This window comes from Nerophis lumbriciformis, linkage group LG35, assembly GCF_033978685.3.
Source record: "Nerophis lumbriciformis linkage group LG35, RoL_Nlum_v2.1, whole genome shotgun sequence".
NCBI classification, from domain to species: Eukaryota; Metazoa; Chordata; class Actinopteri; order Syngnathiformes; family Syngnathidae; genus Nerophis; species Nerophis lumbriciformis.
Window position 1 is genome coordinate 6,664,057 of NC_084582.2, and position 20,250 is coordinate 6,684,306.

General features: G+C 38.9%; 1 protein-coding gene across 2 annotated transcripts in view; it reads left to right on the forward strand.

Annotated features, from left to right (window-relative positions):
- The first annotated feature begins 958 nt into the window (after window positions 1-958).
- The window catches only part of ergic1 (endoplasmic reticulum-golgi intermediate compartment 1), a 56,452-nt gene continuing 37,160 nt past the window's right edge, over window positions 959-20,250 (forward strand). The window contains exon 1 of one of the 2 annotated variants that reach the window (XM_061927820.2): window positions 959-1,114. In XM_061927820.2, the coding sequence (XP_061783804.1) occupies window positions 1,095-1,114 (20 nt within the window). In that variant the 5' untranslated portion in view covers window positions 959-1,094. The remainder of the gene's footprint in view (window positions 1,115-20,250) is intronic. The other variant, XM_061927821.2, reaches the window with a different exon arrangement.

Here is a 20,250-nt window from a genome sequence, read left to right on the forward strand (position 1 = left end):
GGGGCTCTCCCTTAGAGATAGGGTGAGAAGCTCTGTCATCCGGGGGGAGCTCAAAGTAAAGCCGCTGCTCCTCCACATCGAGAGGAGCCAGATGAGGTGGTTCGGGCATCTGGTCAGGATGCCACCCGATCGCCTCCCTCGGGAGGTGTTTAGGGCACGTCCGACCGGTAGGAGGCCACGGGGAAGACCCAGGACACGTTGGGAAGACTATGTCTCCCGGCTGGCCTGGGAACGCCTCGGGGTCCCACAGGAAGAGCTGGACGAAGTGGCTGGGGAGAGGGAAGTCTGGGTTTCCCTGCTTAGGCTGGTGCCCCCGCGACCCGACCTCGGATAAGCGGAAGAAGATGGATGGATGGATGGATGGAATATTATTTTTTATTTTTTATTAAATCAACATAAAACACACAAGATACACTTACAATTAGTGCACCAACCCAAAAAACCTCCCTCCCCCATTTAGTCTCATTCACACTCATTCGCACAAAAGGGTTGTTTCTTTCTGTTATCAATATTTCTGGTTCCGTCATTATATATCAATATAGATCAATACAGTCTGCAGGGATACAGTCCGTAAGCACACATGATTGTATTTTTTTATAAAAAAAAAAAAAAAAAAAAAAAAAAAATATATATATATATATATATATATATATATATATATATATATATATATATATATATATAATACAAAAAGGTTGGGGACCACTGACGTAAGGGACAAGCGGTAGGAAATGGATGGATTGATTGAGATTAAACAGAGAAAATATGGTTTGTTTAAAATAAGATGAAACAAAATTATTGAAATGTTAAAATATCAATTCAAGCACGTCATTACAAAAAATATCTTTATCGACCAATTTTATGTAGTTTATTTTTTATTTTTTCATTTTTATTTACGTTCAACGCGAGCCGGATTTCCAACAGGAAGTAGAATCACGACAAACCGGAAGTAGCCTCTCCACCAATCACATTGTGCAAAGCGTCCTAAGCTGACGTCGTCAACCCGGTACAGATGAACAACCGGTAGCCCTGAGAAGAACCGAGTGGTAGCCGTGATTTCCTCCGTTTAAACCCTTACAAACCGTACAGGCACCATGCCTTTCGATGTCAGGAGGTGAGTACGTGCCTTCCGCTGCTTTTTATTTGGGATGCGAGGCGGAAGTTAGCATCCTTCGAGGCGGAGGTGAATGGCCGGTGACCAATGAGTCAAAGTTGCTACCGTGGTCAACATCTGGCATGAATAGGCTAGCTGGTTATTCACGATTAATCTCGAAAATATGCCCCTTCCTTATGTTTCTTTATGACAAACTCATTTAACTAGCCTTTAGGTGTAGCGGCTAATGCTGCTTGCTATGACACACAAAGGTTTGGGAATTTGTCACTCCCAGACCAAAGCAGAATATTTCCCTAATACACATTCATTATTTTGCAGCAACAGTTTGTTGCTGTTTAAACTATCAACATATCATTCATAATCACCATCCCCATTCAAAACAAACTACTGTTTACTCCAAACTAACAATGTGTTCATTAACACTGGTAAATATGGTGTAATGGTACCCATACAAATTTCCTTTATAAAATTGATAAATGCAGATGTTTGCATTTAAAAGTAAGGCTAAAAACTGTATCACGATATAATAGAAAAAATAATAATTAGGCGATAACGATAATTATTGATATTTTTATGACTTATGGAAAATATATCCATCCATCTTCTTCCGCTTATCCGAGGTCGGGTTGCGGGGGCGGCAGCCTAAGCAGAGAAGCCCAGACTTCCCTCTCCCCAGCCACTTCGTTCAGCTCTTCCCAGGGGATCCCGAGGCGTTCCCAGGCCAACCGGGAGACATAGTCTTCCCAACGTGTCCTGGGTCTTCCCCGTGGCCTCCTATCGGTCGGACGTGCCCTAAACACCTCCCTAGGGAGGTGTTCGGGTGGCATCCTGACCAGATGCCGGAAAAATAAATAAATAAATATATACAGGTAAAAGCCAGTAAATTAGAATATTTTGAAAAACTTGATTTATTTCAGTAATTGCATTCAAAAGGTGTAACTTGTACATTATATTTATTCATTGCACACAGACTGATGCATTCAAATGTTTATTTCATTTAATTTTGATGATTTGAAGTGGCAACAAATGAAAATCCAAAATTCCGTGTGTCACAAAATTAGAATATTACTTAAGGCTAATACAAAAAAGGGATTTTTAGAAATGTTGGCCAACTGAAAAGTATGAAAATGAAAAATATGAGCATGTACAATACTCAATACTTGGTTGGAGCTCCTTTTGCCTCAATTACTGCGTTAATGCGGCGTGGCATGGAGTCGATGAGTTTCTGGCACTGCTCAGGTGTTATGAGAGCCCAGGTTGCTCTGATAGTGGCCTTCAACTCTTCTGCGTTTTTGGGTCTGGCATTCTGCATCTTCCTTTTCACAATACCCCACAGATTTTCTATGGGGCTAAGGTCAGGGGAGTTGGCGGGCCAATTTAGAACAGAAATACCATGATCCGTAAACCAGGCACGGGTAGATTTTGCGCTGTGTGCAGGCGCCAAGTCCTGTTGGAACTTGAAATCTCCATCTCCATAGAGCAGGTCAGCAGCAGGAAGCATGAAGTGCTCTAAAACTTGCTGGTAGACGGCTGCGTTGACCCTGGATCTCAGGAAACAGAGTGGACCGACACCAGCAGATGACATGGCACCCCAAACCATCACTGATGGTGGAAACTTTACACTAGACTTCAGGCAACGTGGATCCTGTGCCTCTCCTGTCTTCCTCCAGACTCTGGGACCTCGATTTCCAAAGGAAATGCAAAATTTGCTTTCGTCAGAAAACATGACTTTGGCCCACTCAGCAGCAGTCCAGCTCTTTTTTTCCTTAGCCCAGGTGAGACGCTTTTCGCGCTGTTTCTTGGTCAACAGTGGCTTGACACGAGGTATGCGGCAGTTGAAACCCATGTCTTTCAAGCGTCTCTTGGTGGTGGATCTTGAAGCACTGACTCCAGCAGCTGTCCACTCCTTCTGAATCTCCCCCACATTTTTGAATGGGTTTTTTTTCACAATCTTGACCAGGGCGCGGTGATCCCTATCGCTTGTACACTTTTTCTGACCACAGTTTTTCCTTCCCTTTGCCTCTCCATTAATGTGTTTGGACACAGAGCTCTGAGAACAGCCAGCCTCTTCAGCAATAACCTTTTGTGTCTTTCCCTCCTTGTGCAATGTGTCGATGGTTGCCTTTTGGACAGCTGTCAAATCTGAAGTCTTCCCCATGTTTGTGTAGGCTTCAGAACTGGACTGAGAGACCATTTAAAGCCCTTTGCAGGTGTTTTGAGTTAATCAGCTGATTAGTTTGTGACACCAGGTGTCTTCAAAATTTAACCCTTACACAATATTCTAATTTTGTGACAAACGGAATTTTGAATTTTCATTTGTTGCCACTTCAAATCATCAAAATTAAATGAAATAAACATTTGAATGCATCAGTCTGTGTGCAATGAATAAATATAATGTACAAGTTACACCTTTTGAATGCAATTACTGAAATAAATCAAGTTTTTCAAAATATTCTAATTTACTGGCTTTTACCTGTATGTATATATATATATATATATATATATGTATATATATATATATATATATATATATATATGTATATATATATATATATATATATATATATATGTATATATATATATATATATATATATATATATATATATATATATATATATATATATATATATATAAAATATATGGAATATATCGACCCGGATAAAAATATTGTAAATGTAAAAAATTGTATTTCAAATGTAACCTTCCTGTGATCATAACCCCCCCAGCTATCAAGGCAGAAAGCAAAGGAAATGTCAACACAACTATGGAAAAACAATCAATGTAAACACAATTCTAAAATCACAACACGCACTTAACAATAACCTCTTTGAATTAAGGTGCAACAAAATAGTGCGGAGAGTGAAAGTGTAAACATCGAGAAACCTGATAAGAACATTTTTTTGCAAGTTTACTGCCGGGAAGGTCTGTGTAACATTTAATTTGGTCTGTTATTCTTGTTTAAGTACGGAAATGAATTTATGTTATGCAGTAATCATTGTTTAAATAATTTTGTACCAAATAAGTATCACATTTGTTATATTTTGTTATTTTATTTTCGTTCTTACCTGTTATTTCCGTACTTAGGAATAGGGAACGGACGAGGGTTGAGATAAAAGATGAGCGCGGCGAAGGACTACAGTCCATTTTAAAAAATCCAAATAACTGCCATGTTGTTGAGATGACTTTTCCTGTTTTATCGACAATTTCTTCGCTCTTTGCAGCACTCATTTTAAGTTTCTCTTCTCACTCCATGTAGAGAATCAACAGCAAGACAACAACATAGCGCAATCACACTGGCTGTTTAGCGTGACCCTCCCATTGCTCTCTGATCACTTCCTGTTTTGTTTGGTTATAAGGCCGCGAGTGCCTGTGTTTATGCAACCAACCATGCTTCATTCTTTACGTTTTTTTCCGCCCCCCCCCAAAAAAATATATATAACCGAACACATTTTTGTATTCGTATAGATTACGTGTCTATCGCGATATATATTGATATCGTTTTATCGGATAGTGTTGTTTCAAATTACTTTAGTTGTCATTCAAAAATATACTGAATTTAGTGTATAGCTTGGGTCGTCACAAAAAAAAAAAATTATTGCTTGAATTCAAGTGAAATCTACTTTTTAAAACACATTTCAACACCTCAATTAGATCGTCTTTAACAGACCATGTGATTAGGGCTGCAACAATTAATCGATTAGAAAAAAGCTTACATTTATACTATGTTGCTTCAATTAATAGTTTATTTTCATTTATTTATGATTTTTTTTTTTTTTACAATGCTTATAGCAGTGTTTCTTAACTTAAGAAATGCCAATCTCAAATAAACAGAAGAAGTCTGGGGCTAAAATCATAGAGAAGTTTCTTACGCGCAAAAATTACGACTAGTAATTCAGTTTATATATTTTCCATCCATCCATCCATTTTCTACCGCTTGTCCCGTTTCGGGTCGCGGGGGTTGCTGCGGCCTATTTCAGCTGCATTCGGGCGGAAGGCGCGGTATACCCTGGACAAGTTGCCACCTTATCGCAGGGCCAACACAGATAGAAAACATTCACACACTAGGGCCAATTTAGTGTTGCCAATCAACCTATCCCCAGGTGCATGTCTTTGGAGGTGGGAGGTAGCCGGAGTACCCGTAGGGAACCCATGCAGTCACACCATAATTTTTAATTTATTTTTCGTCAATTATTTACGAGTCCCTTCTTATGCAGTATATTTGGTTTGTACTTATTCTTCTAATCAGCCTGACCTAACCCTAAGGTCTATGTGTTAAAGAAATAATCTTTGGGATCAACACATGCTTTCATATCATATGACAAGGTTGTAAACTGTAAGTAGGTTACATAGAATTATTGAATATGATTTAAAAAGTGCTTTCTTTTGTTAAGAAAGTTTTCAGTACATACTGTATATGCGTTGCTGCATTTTAAACAATTGTATTGTTGATAATAGAGGTAATTATTATTATTGTTTTTCGTTATCAATAGTGCTATTTCTATTGATATTTGTGTTGCTCCATTTGTAATGCAATAATGTTCATTGTCATATCTATGTTATTAATAATTCACTAACTGCTTCTTTCCTATAATTTTTTGTATCATATTTGTACATATCGTATTTTTTATGTTGTTCTGTTGTTGTTGTTTTTGTTATTGTTGTCTCTCTGTCTTATCTCACTCTTGTCTGCGCGATTTCCCCCTCTGTCTTTCTTTTTTCTTCTTTCCATTCCGTCCGTCTTTGGTCCGGCTGCGCCAAACATTAAATATATCCATTTAATAAAGTCAAATACAAATAAGGCAACAAGAGAAGTATCCCATACTTCTCTTTCGTGAAGTAAATCTGTACAGCAGATATAGGCATCTACATCCATCCATCCATCCATCCATTTTTCTACCGCTTATTTTCTTTGGGGTCGCGGGGGGCGCTGGAGCCTATCTCAGCTACAATCGGGCGGAAGGCGGGGTACACCCTGGACAAGTCGCCACCTTATCTACATCAACTCTATAATTTTCCTGAGTGGCTGAACAGGAAAAAAAAAAAAAATCAAGTGTAAAATTATTAATTCAGTGTTAATATTTGAGTGGGCTCCCGGTTAATCTGTAGTGAAAAAGTTGGGCCCTGAGGTCAAAAAGGTTAAGAACTTAGAGGACTTGATGTTGCCATTATAACTGATGAAAATTGAGAGCAACTAATAAAAATCAATAAAATCCGGACAGCATGAAGTGCTTGGAACTTTAAAAATACATAGTTTCGGTATGGCCACTGCAATAGATATATGGAATAGAATATGACAGCAGTGGTGTGTGTGTGTGTGTGTGCCGTTTTCTGTATTGCGGTTAACAGCAGCAGAGTTTTTATTTGTACATTTTTTAATGAATAAACAGATTTTAATGTTAATGATATGCAATCATTGAAAAAAAAATCTTACGGTTATGGCCAGCATTAAAATCTTTTTCCATTCAATACGCATTGAGGCAAGAAAGTGTGTTTTAATCGATTAATTGAACTAACTTATTAGAAAATTACATTATTACTAAAATAATCAATAGCTGCAGCCCTACCTGTGATTGGAAACCAGCAAAATTGAATTTCGATGCCTTTTGAAAAGGAATTAATTGATTTAATCGATTCATTGTTGAAGCCCTCGATCTCACCATGGTTGCCGTTCCCATTTATTTGACACTACGCAAGTATCTCAAATCACTCATCTAAAAAAGTAGGGACCTATGAAATCCGTGTTAACGCAATCGCGGACGGAATCACGGAGCTGGCAAACAAAAATAGAATCTACTGTTAAATGTGGAATATTACAAACGTTGACACGCGTGAGGGAAAAGCTGTCATCCAAGCAGAATGAACAGTTGTCTGGCGAAATGATGTGTCTGGGACTGCTCTTTTGTCGCCGGAACACTCACCCCGTCCCTTCACAAACTAAACAATGTCGAAACTGCCGGCGAAAAATTACAGCGCTCATGCTAGCCAAGACAATTTATAATCCCACAAAGAGAACAACATCACTGTTGTACGCTCTGTGCGCAACATCCAAACTGACTGCTCTAAGAAAATAAAGGTTTCAAAAAAAGTACCCAACATAAACATTTTGTACTTGAAGCACTTATTGGTACTTTTACAAAATGATTATGCTTTGACTTAGAATACTGGTCAAAATTGTCCAAAGATGTACTATACCAATAAATGTAAGGATTTAGCATTTATTTAACGGACATTGTTAAATGTTATTAATGAAACAAAAAGCACACCTTTATATAGGGGTACAAATGGAAATCTAAAAATAAAATAAAATGTATTTAAAGTGGCCCTAAAAATGGCATCCTCCACATGTAATTTTAACTGTACGGAAGATATTGGCGCCATTCACTATTATTATTTTATTTACTGTTTACTCATTACCAATTTATTTCCAGTTGTTGTTTTGAGTTTTGATGGTTGAATAAGTACTCATATTTCAAACTAACTAATTTATTGTGACTTATTTTTATAATACCGTTATTATTCAGCACTATTTGAAACCAGATCTTTCTTGTATGTATATACAGTGTATGTGTGTGTACGTGTGTGTCCGTGTGTGTGTGTGTGTCTGTAACCGAGGTTATCAGGTGGTCAAATCCTGTTTAGATACTTGGCAGACTCATTACACAAAACCTGAATTGCCACACTTGGACAGACCTCCATTAACCAATCAATTATTGTTAGTTTCAGCTGAGTGTGTCACACCATCCTCTCGATTGCGCCATAATCTAAAGCATACATTTTCCCAGAACCACAAATGATGTTCGATTACGTAAACCGCATCACAAATGTACTTTCTCAGATGCGGCTGTTCTTCTTATTTAGGTGTTAATTGGTGTTATTCTGAGTTTCAAATGCAGAGGAACTTCTCGGTTGAACACAACTCATTTGTTTAGATGACTCTGGTGTTAGGTAATCTGTATCCTTACTGAGTCAAATGTAATAATGGACTACTAAGACAAATTAAATAGAATATAAAACCTTTATTGTCATTTTACACAGTATAATGAGAATTGGAGAACAGCTCCTTAAGTGCACACATAAATAGCACAAGTAAATGTATAAAAACACATATAGGTAAACAGAGAAGAGGTAGTTTGAGTCTCAAGGATCAGTGCAATTAAACAGTTTCCATTAGTGCAAATGTGCATTGAGTTTAGTGACAGTTTTGGGGAAGAAGCTGTCCCCGAGTCTGTTTGTTTTGGCCTGTATGGACCTGAAGCGCCTAACAGGGGGGAACAGGTTAAAGAGATGGGAGCCAGGGTGAGTGGTGTCCTTGGGAGATGTTTCTGGCAGTCAAGGAGAGCAGGGGTCAGTCGATTATTTTTTTTGTGCAGATTTTGCCACCCTCTGTAGTCTCTCTTTTTTTTAAATTAATTAATTTATTTTTGTAGTCTTTTCCTGTCGACTTACGTGTAGCTTGGAGTGTCACACTGTTACTGCGTAGGTCAGCAAGCTCTCAATTGTGTAACAGTAGAAGGTCACCAGCAGCTGGGTGTCTAGTCGTACCTTCCTGAGCCTCCCTAGGAAGTGTAGCCACTCCTAGGCCATCTTGACCAACACTGTGGTGTTGGTTCTCCAGGAGAGGTCTGCAGAGATATGGACATAAAGTAATTTGAAGGACTGGACTTGCTCCACACATTCACCATTAATGTGCAGGGAGGCATGGGCGACTGTTTTGCTTGAAGTCCAGAATGAGTTCTTTGGTCTTGGAGATGTTTAGTGCTAAGTTGTTCGATGCACACCACTCACCCAGTTTCAGGACCTCATTTCTGTGGGCCGCCTCATTTCCCCCCTGTAATCATCCCCACCACCTTTAACTATGCTTTAGAGGGGAACTGCACTTAAAACAAAAGCCAATCATTCACAATCCTTATGTGACACAAGCACTCATACGTCTTTCTTTTTTGCATTCTAACTCGTAAATAAATGTGATCAACAGTCTGCTTACAATGGAGCCTTTGGGAGTCACTCTTTTTTTTTTTACCTATAAAGCGCTTGAAAACATCCACATACCTCCATTAAAGTTTTATATACACACTGTAATGTAGAAACGGGCTCATACATAATAACATGTAATATTTACGTATTTTGCTCATTTTAAGCATACAGCAGGACATTAATTTCTGCGTTCGCTATTTCCTTCGACATCACTGATTACTACTCACTGCTTACATCATGAGAGCCTACAAACATAATGAAACAGCACTTACTGTACAATGTTTGCTGTCACTAGAATGCCGACTGCGAGGATGTTCATATATTCTTGTTTAGACGAAGAGTGACTCATAACCTTTGCGAGAAAAAAGTGTGGGTGGAACCAAGCATCTTTTCGTGTCTTTCTTACTATTTCCGGGTCCAAATTTGATGCCAAAACTGACCAATTTATCGGATTATGTCATCATCTTTCTACTATCAAGGTGAGAGATATTAGTTATGATATAGAATGAACTTTCATGAGCTCGGAGGCGAGAAAGCGCTCACCAGCACTTGACGTCAATATACTGTAGCAGCACAATATCGTCAACTCGTTCTGATCACGAGGCCTCTAAAAATTTGGCTGCGTTAGCGCTTATCATAACAATATCACTAATACTTGGTTAATATTCAGGTCACGAAATGTAAATGGACTATTGTTGGAGTTTTTTTATTTGGTTATTTAGAGGGCTTTATGGGCAGAATAGAGGACCTCCGATTGACTCCATTGTAAGTGGTCTTTTATTTACGAGTTAGAACGCATTACAAAACGTACATCTGTCTTCTTGTCCCTAATAATTGTTGTGACCGATAGGCAAGATTACCAAAAAAAAGTGCAGTTTCCCTTTAAACACCCTCACTTAATCATCTAGCTACCCAGATAATACATTTACATTTAGTGTTACCCTTTGGCATTTAATTGCATAGTACATTGCCAAGTGTAACCCTTTTCCCCTAAATACGCGAATAGCTCCTGGTAGTAACAAATAACCTAATGTGAACCTGCTAATTTCAATTAGAAGTGTCTTCTGTCTTCCAAGCAACTGTAGCTAGCTAATGCCGATAAAGGTAAATAATTAGGCGGTTAAGTACGAGTATAAGCATTTGCTTTGATAAAAAATAGGGAAAGATAATCAATTGTTACAGTAGTACCTTAATTTACAGGTGACACAGCTCTTCACTCAAAACACTTGTTTGCTAAAGGAAACCTATTACGCAAAACCAACTTTTCTTGCCTATTGTTACCTGCCTTTGTGTATTTGGGATCTGCATAAGTCCCGAAAATTTTTAATCAAACCATGGGCAGATATTGACAAAATAATCTTGCTTCTTTCACACTTCTGTCAAACAAGCTGTTTAGAATTTCCACAATCTGAGACGTTTTCTCATTGGTGACGTCAGCGCTTTATCCATATTTTGTACACATTTACCTGAAGATCTAAGCGAATCCGCCATTTTTAAGGAGGAGGGGTTCATTTCCCTCTTAACAACTCCGCCTCTCCAGAGGCAGCCGAAAAGTGGTTCGATGATACTATGTCTTTATTGCAAAATATATGCACAATTTTGACCAAATAATCATCATTACATGGTATGTATTCCAAAAGCAAGTGTTTAAAGGTAGAAAAATATCATAATTGGTCCCCATTAAATCAAAGTCTTCGTAATATTCTTCACATTAATTTTCGTCTTTCCAATGACTAAGTTATATCTATCTCTCGAATAATCTAATGCAGTGGTTCTTACCCTTGTTGGAGGTACCGAACCCCACTAGTTTCATATGCGCATTCACCGAACCCTTCTTTAGTGAAAAATTAAATTTTGTTTTTTTCAAATTCAAGACAAAGTTATATGTTTTTGGTAACACTTTAGTATGGGGAACATATTCTAAGTAACAAAGACTTAATTTAGAGTTATTTGGTTAGGGTTAGGGTTAGAGGGTTAGGGCCAGGGTTAGAGGATTAGGGTTATAATAAGGCCATGCCGAATAAAGGCATTAATAAGTATTTAATAATGACTAGTTAAGAGCCAATGTGTTACTAATTTGCATGTTAATAAGCAACTAATTAAAGTGTTACCATGTTTTTTTACTGGTGCACAAATTGAACCATACATGAACATCACCTTGTTCAAAGAACAAAACCAACACAGTGCATAAACTCAAAACAAATTACACACCTGCAAATCAGTGTGACTTCTGCTGTTGCCGTATCCGTAATACGCCGATAGGGAGAAGTTTTTATTTACACGATGAGTCGGGTGTGTCTTGACCTCCGCCGAACCCCTGAGCCCGACTCACCGAACCCCTAGGGTTCGATCGAACCCAGGTTAAGAACCACTGATCTAATGCTAATGAGTAAGATGGGATGTTTCTGGCGCATCTTCAGGGGTTCACTGTGGCATTTGCTACAGAAACTAATGGTAGGGATGCTAGTATCTAAATTGTTTGCTTGTAACTTAAAGCATAACAACAATTAGCCGAGAGACAGCTCTTATCTCAAAACATTCTTAAGTTTAGGCACTCTTAAATTGAAGTACCAATGTATTTATTACATGTATTTTTATTTTCTTAAACAATCAAGTTCTGGACTTTTCTTTCAATGCCAGCGTAATAGTGAGTAGAGGAAACAACAGCGCCTGTGCTGGTTGGAGCCAAGTACTGCTTTCCATTCTACCTCAAGACACCATGGATTCAACACAATCAGCCAAATTCTTCTATGACACACTGTATTCTATTACTAAACATATCCTGCTGGTTTTTACGGCCACTTTTAAAATAGCTTCTCGATTAACTGAGCATTAGTGACCATGAGAAACAATTTTAAAGTTGTCTATTGTATTTTTGTCTTGCCCTCATTGCCCTCACATTCTTGCGATGACATTTAGCCAAACAGGAAATACTGTTCTTTTATGTGCTTGTCTATACTAGTTTGCAATATACTGAGTTGAATTCATTCTGATGGCATCAGTCATGCAGACTTTTATGACACAGATCAGTGTTTTAGTTGTAACTTTTGGTGTTGCATCTATGTGCCTAAAGTCATAGGCAAAGTGTTGCTTAGCTGAGGACTCGTGAACAACTGACTCACGATGAGTCATCTGCCTTGTATGGTTTATTTGGTAAGATTCCTTCTTTAAAAAGCAACCCTGTGTGTTTAATTTTTGGGGTCAGCAGAGAGTGGACGGTACACATTGTCCTCACTAACTACTAAAGATTTGAGGCCTTGAAGAGAGAAGTGACGAAGTGAGGCAGATGTGCTGACTGCAATTCAGGAAATTACAAGCGTCAAGGATGGCCTCTGCGAGTCAACATTAATATTCATGAGTACATAGTGTTCTCCTACAGGAAATGAATGAGTGTATCGACGGCCTAATCTCTTTAAAGAGTGTACTGAGCACGTTTGTAAAACGTAAAGCTGATCTTTATCACGCCATGAGAATTGCACGAGCACAAATGCAATGCTCCAAAAAAACGTCAGAATTTACATATTGAGAATACTATCCATTGTTGTTTAGGGAAGAATTACATAGCGTATAGAAAAATAAATTGACGTTGGAACAGATACAATTGTAATTGTAATAACAGGACACAGTTACATATAACTAATGGTTGCAGTTTTCTTGCACACATGTAATGCTTAGGACTTATAATATGAAATAGACATTTTGTGTGACAAGTGTGTGGCTGGGCTGTCTCCTTCCCTGGGAGGCACCAGAGAAAGCAGGAAGGCTTACTGTACCACTTTTTGAAAACCCCTTTGTATGTAAAAAGGATGTCACCCATAGAAGGCTTACCGTATCTCTCATTGAATTTCCACATTTTTCGAGGGCTGGACGATATAACTGAAAACTGTATCACGATATACTGTAAGTGGTTTATATCAGCCTATATTAAGTGTAAACATTTTTATGTAAAATGTAACTTTTGTCCGATTATAACCCCCTCAAACAATCAATTTAAACAACATTCTAAAATCACACTTAACAATAATCTCTTAAAGGGGAACATTATCACAATTTCAGAAGGGTTAAAACCATTAAAAATCAGTTCCCAATGGCTTATTTTAAGTTTTTTTCAAAATTTTACCCATCACGCAATATCCCTAAAAAAAGCTTCAAAGTGCCTGATTTTAACCATCGTTATATACACCCGTCCATTTTCCTGTGACGTCACATAGTGATGCCAACACAAACAAACATGGCGCATAGAACAGCAAGCTATAGCGACATTAGCTCGGATTCAGACTCGGATTTCAGCGGCTTAAGCGATTCAACAGATTACGCATGTATTGAAACGGATGGTTGTGGTGTGGAGGCAGGTAGCGAAAACGAAATTGAAGAAGAAACTGAAGCTATTGAGCCATATCGGTTTGAACCGTATGCAAGCGAAACCGACGAAAACGACACGACAGCCAGCGACACGGGAGAAAGCGAGGACGAATTCGGCGATCGCCTTCTAACCAACGATTGGTATGTGTTTGTTTGGCATTAAAGGAAACTAACAACTATGAACTAGGTTTACAGCATATGAAATACATTTGGCAACAACATGCACTTTGAGAGTGCAGACAGCCCAATTTTCATCAATTAATATATTCTGTAGACATACCCTCATTCGCTCTCTTTTCCTGAAAGCTGATCTATCCAGTTTTGGAATTGATGTCAGCAGGCCAGGGAAGCTAGGGTCGATATTCTTCTCTTGATCATTTTCGGTGGCATAAGGGACGGTGTGAGCCAAGACATCCAGGGGGTTTATCTCGCTCGTCTGCGGGAACAAACTGCCGCCATTGCTTGCCGTGCTACCGAGGCCCTTTGTCCCTGAATTGCTCACACACTCCGGCAGATTCAATGGGGGTCTGGCGGCAGATTTCTTTGACTTTATCGTTGGAAATGCATCTGCTTTGAGTGTCGCAGGATATCCACACATTCTTGCCATCTCTGTCGTAGCATAGCTTTCGTCGGTAAAGTGTGCGGAACAAACGTCCAATTTCTTGCCACTTTCGCATCTTTGGGCCATTGGTGCAACCTGAATCCGTCCCTGTTTGTGTTGTTACACCCTCCGACAACACACCGACGAGGCATGATGTCTCCAAGGTACGGAAAACAGTCGAAAAAACGGAAAATAACAGAGCTGATTTGACTCGGTGTTTGAGAAAATGGCGGATTGCTTCCCGATGTGACGTATAATAGAAAGGCGTTTAATTTGCCAAAATTCACCCATTTAGAGTTCGGAAATCGGTTAAAAAAATATATGGTCTTTTTTCTGCAACATCAAGGTATATAGTGACGCTTACATAGGTCTGGTGATAATGTTCCCCTTTAACATTACAAAAATAGGGAATACGTAAGAAATGCCTAATTAAGTAGTGCAAAGTGTGAAAATATAAACCAAGACAAACCTGAGAATAACTATTTTCTGCAGGTTTAGGGCCAGTAGGTTACGATCAAGTTCCGTGGCTAAGTTGGTGTGGTATTACCGGTTTTTGTGGGTACGAGTGTGAGTCCGACTACGGTCCATTTGGGGAAAAAAAATCCCAAAAACTGCCATACAGTGGAGGTGACTTTTTGTTTTGTTTTATAGACAATTTATTCGCTCTCTGCAGCACTCATTTTTCTTTTCTCTTTTCACTTCATGTAAGAAATCAACCGCGAGACAGGAGGGAGCAACCAAACTCGATAGTTGACAGGGAATATAACGGTATTAAAATCTCACGGTACGATATTATCATGGTATTACTGTACTACCCTACACAATCATTATGAAAGAGATGACGAATGGATAAAAAAAAAAAAGCCTTCTAACCTAACTAACTAAAAGCCCACTTCAGCGAAGCCAATGGGGAAGTCAACTACTTTGCCCTTAAAATCCAAAAAATACTCCATTTACATTTTGTGATTTGAATATTAACCAAGTATTAGTGATATTATTATTGTAAGTGCTAACACAGACAAACCATTTATAGCGGCGCTGTGATCAGAAGCCTGTGTAAAATTTTGGCATGATCGACTCACTTCCTTGCTTCCTGGAAATTTATTGTAGATCATGAATCATGCATCTCACCTGGACAGAAGAAGTCTCGGGACGTATTCCGACAAGTTGGTACACTTCAACAGCCATATAAAACTCGGAAATAGAGAGAATGACACGAAAAGACACATTTGGGGAGATTTGGACCAGGTGTGGGGGCCGATTTCACTCTGGTGAATCACCCAAACTATAGTAGTTACACCAAAAGATGTTGCAGCACAATGTTTGGTGAAACAGGGGTTAGTGCGTGTGCCTCACAATACGAAGGTCCTGGGTTCAATCCTGGGCTCGGGATCTTTCTGTGTGGCGTTTGAATGTTATCCCCGTGACTGCGTGGGTTCCCTGTGGGTACTCCGCCTTCCTCCCACCTCTAAACACATGCACCTGGGGATAAGTTGATTGGCATCTTTAAATTGGCCCTAGTGTGTGAATGTGAGTGTGAATGTTGTCTGTCTATCTGTGTTGGCCTTGTGATGAGGTGGCGACTTGTCCAGGGTGTACCCCGTTGTTAAAATGTCAATAGCACTCACAATAAATACATTGAAAAATGTACAGTTAATACAAGTGATTGGCGCTCGTATTGGTATCAGCCGATCTCGATCAAGGATGATTGGTATCAGAAGAGCATAAAACTGATCGGAACATCTCTGAATTAAACTAGTTTATTATTTTTGTTTATTATATGCAATTATTTGATCAAAACAAGGTAAATAGTACACAGCAACTAAACCAACTGGTACTCATTTAAACCCTTTGTTTTTTGTGCATAAAGTCCTTGAGTGTCCAGTAGGGATGTCCCGGTCCGATATTTGGATCGGATCGGCTGCCGATATTTGCCAAAAATTGCGTATCGGCAAGGCATGGGAAAATGCCGATCCAGATCCAGTTTAAAAAAAAACTCCGGTCCGTGTTTTCCAACGCACCGATTTAAATAATACATTCCACTTTTCTGCTGCTCCCTAATTTCCGTTCCGCATTTTCCAGCACACCTTCAACACATCCACAGGTCTGTGAATTCTCACGCAGTTGCTTTTAGCTGCTGGCATTACACGACAGGCTCTTCCCACTCTTTCCTGTGTCTCCCTCTCACAGACAGCAAGTGCACCTTCTTACACACATCACATACTGTCACGACATACGTCACATACTGTCACGTCACATACGTATACGCCCTCTCCCAGCAGAGACGTAGCAGCATGGCTAACGTTAGCTGTGATGCTAGCGCAGCCGTGCGAGCAACGCTCCCTCTAAGGTGCTCGCCTGTGCAATTGCGCACTGTTTAAGCGTCCTCTGCGCATAGCAAATCTATGCCACGCACAAAATCAAATAAAAAAATAAGCGCATAACAATTTTCGACACACGGACACGACAGAGAAAACAGTTTTCGTCATCATTGTTCAAATATTGTAACGTCTGTCGAGACGCTTATGTCCATTCGGTGCCACACGCCCACACCATCAAAATGCCGAGGCAAAAATTTCCACATCAACACCGTATGAAAAAATTAGTGATTTTTTTAGTTGTGATTTCCTTCTCTGCATGAACGTTTAAAAGTAGCATATATTAATGCAGTATGAAGAAGAATGTTTTAATGTAGACATGCAAGCCTTGAAAGAAAATTTTGAAAATCAAGACTTTTTGCACCCATTTCCTGCAAATGGGTGCATTTCTACCCTATATTTTAACTTTAGATTTATTCTCATATCAAACTCTTTTGGCTGTCTTTTTGACACTTACATCCGGCGCCCCCCTCCACACCCTGGATTATAAATAATGTAAATAATTAAATGTGATTATCTTGTGTGATGTCTGTATTATGATGATAGTATATATCTGATAGTATATATCTGTATCATGAATCAATTTAAGTGGACCCCGACTTAAACAAGTTGAAAAACTTATTGGGGTGTTACCATTTAGTGGTCAATTGTACGGAATATGTACTTCACTGTGCAACCTACTAATAAAAGTCTCAATCAATCAATCAAAACACATAGAATCATCATACTGCTGTGATTATATGTGTTCATTCAAGGCTAAGGCAAAATATCGAGATATATATTGTGTATCGCAATATGGCCTTAAAATATCGCAATATTAAAAAAAGGCCATATCGCCCAGCCCTAGTTCAATGATGCCATTTCTGTTTGTCATGTATAATTTTGTCTATTTTGTGTTTATCCTTGAATAAACAGGTCAGTTTCTTGTTACCAACCATTGTGTATTATTCAAACTCCCCTAATTCAGCTGACTAGTTGTTATCAAGAGTACTAAAACCCTTTTCAACAATGATTCTGACAACTAAGTAGGCTAAATAACTTTAAACTTTAATACATGCTCGGATAGGCCAGTATCGGTCAGTATCGGTATCGGATCGGAAATGCAAAAACAATATTGGTATCGGATCGGAAGTGCAAAAACCTCGATCGGGACATCCCTAGTGTCCAGGGCATTATTCCCTGGATTTGTAAACATAACAAAAACAATATTTTTAAAATATTGACCTAATTACTCTAGTATCGATCATATACTAATATGACTTGATGTCGACACTACCGATTTATGGAACGATGCGCCCTCCTCTTACTTGTCATGTGATGACTGTGACAGTATTGACACACCAACAGTTGTTGTTATATTATTCTTTCTCTATTATTGATCTACTTGTTAATTTCTTATTAGCTACCTACTGTCCGCTGTAACATAATTTCATCTACTCTTCTTAAAGGTTACTAAGCACTTATTTTCTGGTGTTGTTTAAAGCGAGATTAGCTAACCTGCTCCAAGCTTGCTTTAGGTGTGTAACATGTTTAGCATTGTCCTCAGGTGATGATGATACTTGATCATGATACCGTATTTTCCGCACCATAAGGCGCCCTGGGTTATAAGCCGCGCCTTCAATGAACGGCATATTTCAAAACTTTGTCCACCTATAAGCCGCCCCGTGTTATAAGCCGCATCTAACTGCGCTAAAGGAATGTCAAAAAAACAGTCAGATAGGTCAGTCAAACTTTAATAATATATTAAAAACCAGCGTGATGTGGGCGCGCATGGAGTCGTATATCAACATGGACGGAGCTGCGTGAAAAAAGCCACCCGGCCTCTTCGCGTAAACTTACCTTAACCACTCGCTCATCTTTTCTTCATCCATCCATCCCTTCGAGTTAGCTTTTATGATGACGCCGGCTGGAAAGGTCTCTTTTGGCAAGGTCTTCCTTTTGAATATCACCATGGGTGGAAGTTTCTGGCCATTAGCATGGCAAGCAAGAACCACAGTGAAGGATGACTTCTCATTCCCTGTGGTGCGAATATTCACCGTACGTGCTCCCGTTGTATCCACAGTGCGGTTCACAGGAATATCAAAAGTCAGTGGAACCTCGTCCATGTTGATAATGTTCTCTGGCCGGATCTTTTTTTCAGCTATCTTGTTTTTACAATATGCACGGAAAGTAGCCAGCTTTTCTTGAAAGTCTTTAGGCAGTTGCTGTGAAATAGTAGTCCGTGTGCGGATGGAGAGATTGCGTCTTTTCATGAACCGGATCCCTGTCGCTTAGTAGGAGCCATTTTGTGGTCTTTACAGATGTAAACACACAAAGGAAATGAAACGTAATATCCGCGCGCTTCTTCTCCTTCTACGCGGGCGGGTGGTTGCTTACAGTAGAAGAAGAAGCGCTTCTTGTTCTATGGGGGCGGGTGCCTACCTTGGCGGTTGCTTGCGTAGAAGAAGAAGCACTTCCTCTTCTACGGGGAAAAAAGATGGCGGCTGTTTACCGTAGTTGCGAGACCGAAACTTTATGAAAATGAATCTTAATATTAATCCATATATAAAGCGCACCGGGTTATAAGCCGCACTGTCAGCTTTTGAGTACATTTGTGGTTTTTAGGTGCGGCTAATAGTGCGGAAAATACGGTACTTAAGATACTAAAGATTGAAGTGTATTTTCTGTAATGGAGGTGATTATTATCAACTTAGGGGAGCAGCTCTACACGTGTGTATGGAGACACATAACTAACTGCTTAAAAATAAATACAGTGTCAGCCAGAGGGGATCAGCGTTTGTAATTAGCATTAAAAGGCATTAATTGGCAATGGTGATCACTGGAGCTGCACAATTTTGAGAAAAAACCTAATTGGGATTTTTTCCCCCAAAAAAATTGCGATTGCAATTGGATTTGGAATTTTTCATGTAGTTTTTTATACTAATGTATAAAACAGAAAAAATAACGACTGAAGGATGACATGCTACTTTTGGACTGTCAATCCACATATTCTTTTTTCAAGGTGCTCCACAGTAAAACAATATGCAATCATTTACTTAAACATATATGTGGCTTCGTGCAGACAGACTTAAAGCTTTTGCTCTAAGACCGAAGAAATAACGGATGAAAACTATACAGTGTTTAGAATGTAATGTAAACATAATATATAATAACAATAACGAAAGGAACCATTCAAAAGTATATACACTTTTATTTCTCATTAGTGTCGAATTGTTTACCATTATAATGTAATTGGATGGTAAATCACTTTGTTATCCGAAATAGATAAACAAACAAATAAAATGGACTCAATAAATTCAACTTAAATAAGTATTAAACTTCTTAAAGTGTATTTTTTTTCGCAGTTGGAAAAAAATAGGTTCTCACTCGTCCGTGTTTATTGATGGTCCCATATTGCCCATCTGATTTGAAGTTCAAATATTACCACAACGGGACCTTTGACTTTGTAATCATATATTATTTCTCCTAATTTGTGTTACTTTGCAGAAGCGAGTCGAGTAGCGAGGCTCTCTGTCCATGCTTCCTGTGTGTGTAAAGCTTGTGATCTTGCGCTTTACCCACCGAGACAAAGATTGTGAATTACTAAAAAGAGGGCTCACTGCGTTCAGTTACTTCTACTGTTTAAAAAAAAAAAAAAGTGCTTAGAGCGATGCACAGAGTTAGACCTCTTTCTCCTTGTTTGAAGCGAGAGATAAAGAAACAATTCTTATAGACGAACATGTCTCACTCAGATGCTGGTGACGGTGGAGAAAAAAAACACACTACGCCTCTTGCGGTTATTTATCGCATTAATTAAAACCTCAAAATCAATTTGATGTTG